Here is a 4,165-nt window from a genome sequence, read left to right as displayed (position 1 = left end):
TGTGTAATGTCTTTTAATGTCAGGTTTACATCTAAAAAACTTATTTGAGTAGTGGAGTAAACTAGATTAAATTTAATAGAAGTGTGGAAAGAGTTTGCATGTCTACAGAAAGATAGTAAGGAGTCTTCGTCTCCTATCCAAATGAAAAAAATGTCATTTATGTATCGTTTACAAATGTTTGGTTTGTCTGTATAACTTTCCAACAGTCTCGTCTCTAAGTCTCCCATGAAAACATTGGCTTAGTTTGGTGCTATCTTGGTCCCCATAGCTGTGCCTTTTGTCTGAGTATAGAATTCATTATTAAATTCAAACCCGTTAAGTGTAAGAACAAGTTTAGTTAAGTCTACAATAGTCCGAGTGTTGGGTTTGTCAAGTTTCAAAAGGGAAGATTCAAAAGCTTTTAGGCCTTCGTCGTGGGGAATATTTACGTAAAGAGAAGAAACGTCCATGGTGCAGAGAATAGTGTTTGGGGGTAATTTTCCGTTGTTGTTAATGTCAGAGATCATGTTCAAAAAATGGGTTGTGTCTTTAATATATGACGTCAAACATTGAGGGAAATCTTTCATGTGATGATCAACGTAAGCAGGTAAGTTCTCGGTGGGCATACCGCAATTGGAAATAATAGGACGACCAGGATTGATAGGTTTGTGTATCTTTGGTAACATATAAAAGCGACCTGGAACTGGGTGTTTAGGTGAAAAGAACTGTAAAGTTTCACGACGTATGTGTTGGTTTTTCTGTAAACTACATAGCTTGTCTTCAATTATTTTAAGAAATTCCGGGGTGGGATCCCAATCTACTTTTTTACAGTAGTTTATGTCATTAAGATGTCGATAAGCTTCGTTAATATAGTCGGATTTGTCCTGAATGACAATGACGCCGCCCTTATCAGCTTGTTTAATAATAATGTCATTCCCATGTTTCAGTGAAATTAGAGCAGCATGTTCGTTGTAGGAGAGATTATTCCGTACTTTTATGTTAGAGTTTATGGCTTGAATTACATCATTCTCAATTGCAGTAATAAAGCTCTCTAAGTGTGGTTCTCTGTTGACTGGTGGTGACCAGGTGGATTTTTCTTTAAATGGTGTACCGATATCGTTTACGTTAGTGGTTTTATTGTGGAAAAATTCCCGAAGTCTTAATCTGAGTGCAAATTCTTGAAATTCGGAAATAACTTCGAAATTATCTATGTTCTTAGGGGTAGGAGTAAAGTTGAGACCTTTGCTGAGAAGGTTGTGCTGAGTTTCAGTTAATGTTTTAGAAGACAGATTTAAGACATTGGAAGTGTTTTCTGGTTTGGGTCTCTCAGACAAGGCAGTAGCTGAATTGGATGAGTCAGAAATAGAGCTTATTTTATGAGACAACTCAACGTGCGAGTTTGTATTATTTGAGTTATTGGTCAACGATTCACAGGTAGCGTCAGTAGGGGCTTGTTTAAAGTTATTATTTCGTTGAGTTTGTTTGTTTGTTTTGAATTTCGCGCAAAGCTACACGAGGGCTATCTGTGCTAGCCGTCCCTAATTTAGCAGTGTAAGACTAGAGGGAAGGTAGCTAGTCATCACCACCCACCGCCAACTCTTGGACTACTCTTTTACCAACGAATAGTGGAATTGGCCGTCACATTATAACGCCCCCACGACTGAAAGGGCAAGCATGTTTGATGTGACGGGAATTCGAACTCACGACCTGCAGATTGCGAGTCGAGCGCCCTAACCACCAGGCCATGCCGGGCCCTATTTCGTTGTGAACCGACGATAAGATTTTGGTGAGATAATCATGATGTGTTTCTTCCTTGTTGTTTATCGCGTGATTTTCGAAAGACTTTTTTTGTTTTGTTAATAAAAACATCAAGTTTATTTTGTTCAATAGTAGAAATTGTGTTCTCGGAATTTATAATGGAAATGTTCTTATCAAGATCGGCTACTGTGGATTTGCAGATGTCTTGTGTGAGCTTTATAAGTGCAACTGAGGTGGAATGGAGAATTTTCTTTCATTGTAAACAAAATAGTTTGTCATTGGCCCCTTTGGTAACTGGTGGATTCAGATTAAGTGATTTAGGTACAGTTTGACACTGTAAATGTTGTTCTAAAACGACAGTATGGTTAATATATCTCAGTCTCTATTCTTTCAGTTTTCTAAGTCGTTTGAAAGTTTTGATAGCGTTGAGATTAGAATACGATTGGGAAGTTGTAATGTAGGGAAGGTTTAGTTTGAGGAGAGTGGAAGATTTATCTATGGGACGTGAAGGTTTAGAGTCATCAGGTTTGGAACTTAGTGGAGGATTGCTAGGAATATAGAGGATACCAGAAGGAAGGTTGCTTTCAAGGTGTGCAGAAGATTTGACTTTCGGAAGGAGATCGTGAAGTTTGGAAGGTCATCAAGTTCAGGGCTTACTAGAAGATTATTAGGAATAAGAGTGGAAGCCGTAACTTCTACATGAGTAGAGAATTTAGGCGAAGGGTCAAATGTAGACTTTGGAATAGTTCCAGGAGAAGTAGTGATAGAAATGGAATATGGAAGTATAGAAGTGTGGCATACAGATGTATTTACTTTGAGTTGAAAGGTTGTGACTGAGGCAGGCTTCGTGGATTGGGTATCAGGGCTTAGGGAAAGGTTACTAGAAACAAAAGAGGAAGCCGTGACTTCAGTATAGGTTAGATATTTAGGCGAAGGGTCACAATTAGAGTTTGGGACAGTTCCAGGAGAAACAGGGTTTGGAAGTGTAGTAGAGGTGTGGCATACAGATGTATGCTCCTGGGGTTGAGGTTTTTTTTAATGAGATAGGGGTATGGGGAATAGAAGAGGTTGAAGGAGATTTAGGACTAGGGGTGTTTGGTTGGTTTACGCTGGAGTATTCAGTATTAGTTTGTAGGCGAAGAAGAATAAAGTTGGTAATAAAGAAGCGGAAATTACAGGATAGGGAAACGCTTCCTTGGAAAGAAAGGTGTAAACTAAGAAATGTCTCCTGCTTTAAAGTTTCAAGCTAGTGTTGTAAAGGAAAGACAAGCGTGGGTTACGTAGACATAGGTCATGTGCGGGAACGTTGAATTTGTCAATTTTGTGATTTAAAGTGTCAGTAGTACAGACTTGTTTCAGAAAGAGATCATCAGTATGTCTATTAACGTCACGGTGAATAACGCTTGAGAAACATACGTGAAGATCAGTACAGAGAGTCAAAATATGTAACAGTAAGGTTTGTAGGTCATTAAAATAGTCATAAACTGTCGTTGAGTTCCGGTAGAGGTCGTTAGTTCCAACATGAGTTGGGATTGGGTGGTCACCAGATCCAACTGAACTGGGACTTCCGCAAAGTTAACGTTTTTCCTTTGTAAAAAACAGTAAAAAAATATAGGGGGGGGGGGAAATTCCGAGCAAACGGAACATGACCAAAGCTAGTCCGTGGTAATCCCACATAGTTTTAACTGAAGGTGTTATGAATAATCTTTACTTAGATCTCAAGTTCAAATAATGGACTAACTGGTGTCTTCATAATGATTATATAACCGCATCTCATAGTGAAAATTTAATGACTTTGTATCTTTTACGCTATTCAAGTTCTTACTTAAATACACGTGATTCATGAGGACTCTGTAAAAAAGAAAGCCTAAAGTGAATGAAGTTATCTATCACAATAGAATAGATGATAAACCGACAATTTTCAATCGATAACCACTGTATTCGTGATAGTAAGCTACTAAATATACGTGTTGTAGTGTCCGTTCCGACAGAAAGGATAACAAACTTTTTAGACTGCTAACCTTAGAATCACGTACCATTTGGCCGTGACCGTCACGTGAAGAAAGGGTAGCTCGGACATCGGCTTTTGAACATTGATTTATAGAATACACATACATACATACACTGGTGCTTGGCCGCAATGCACGCGACTGGAATGGTTCGTAGAAAATGACAGCAGGAGGTGGCTTTGACGTCAGAGCCAGGTAGTTAAGAAAAGTGTTCTTCAAACACTTGTGGTTGTCGAGGTGGACACTCGTGTGAAGAGACGCAAGGTATTGTTTTAGAATACACTAAAGTAGCTAGTTTGTTCTTTCTTCCCCGGAAATTTTAGGTTGATTGTAGGAAGTTTGTAAGAACAGGCATTCTGATCACTATTTAACTATATATATAATAACTAGGTAATTCTTAATATGGTGACGTAATATAT

General features: G+C 38.5%; 1 protein-coding gene across 1 annotated transcript; it reads right to left on the bottom strand.

Annotated features, from left to right (window-relative positions):
- Positions 1 to 239: 239 nt before the first annotated feature.
- On the bottom strand, positions 240 to 3,509 carry LOC106459805. The gene is made up of 2 exons (XM_013919466.1): positions 3,479 to 3,509; positions 240 to 1,321 (listed from the first exon to the last, which is right to left on the bottom strand). Exons 1-2 carry the CDS (start codon positions 3,507 to 3,509, stop codon positions 240 to 242), a joined length of 1,113 nt encoding a protein of 370 aa, XP_013774920.1.
- Between the last annotated feature and the right edge of the window lie 656 nt (positions 3,510 to 4,165).

The sequence above is a fragment of the Limulus polyphemus genome, unplaced genomic scaffold (genome assembly GCF_000517525.1).
Source record: "Limulus polyphemus unplaced genomic scaffold, Limulus_polyphemus-2.1.2 Scaffold663, whole genome shotgun sequence".
Taxonomy (NCBI): domain Eukaryota; kingdom Metazoa; phylum Arthropoda; class Merostomata; order Xiphosura; family Limulidae; genus Limulus; species Limulus polyphemus.
The sequence above is the reverse complement of the archived record's forward strand: the minus strand, read 5'-3'. Positions and strand labels throughout refer to the sequence as shown.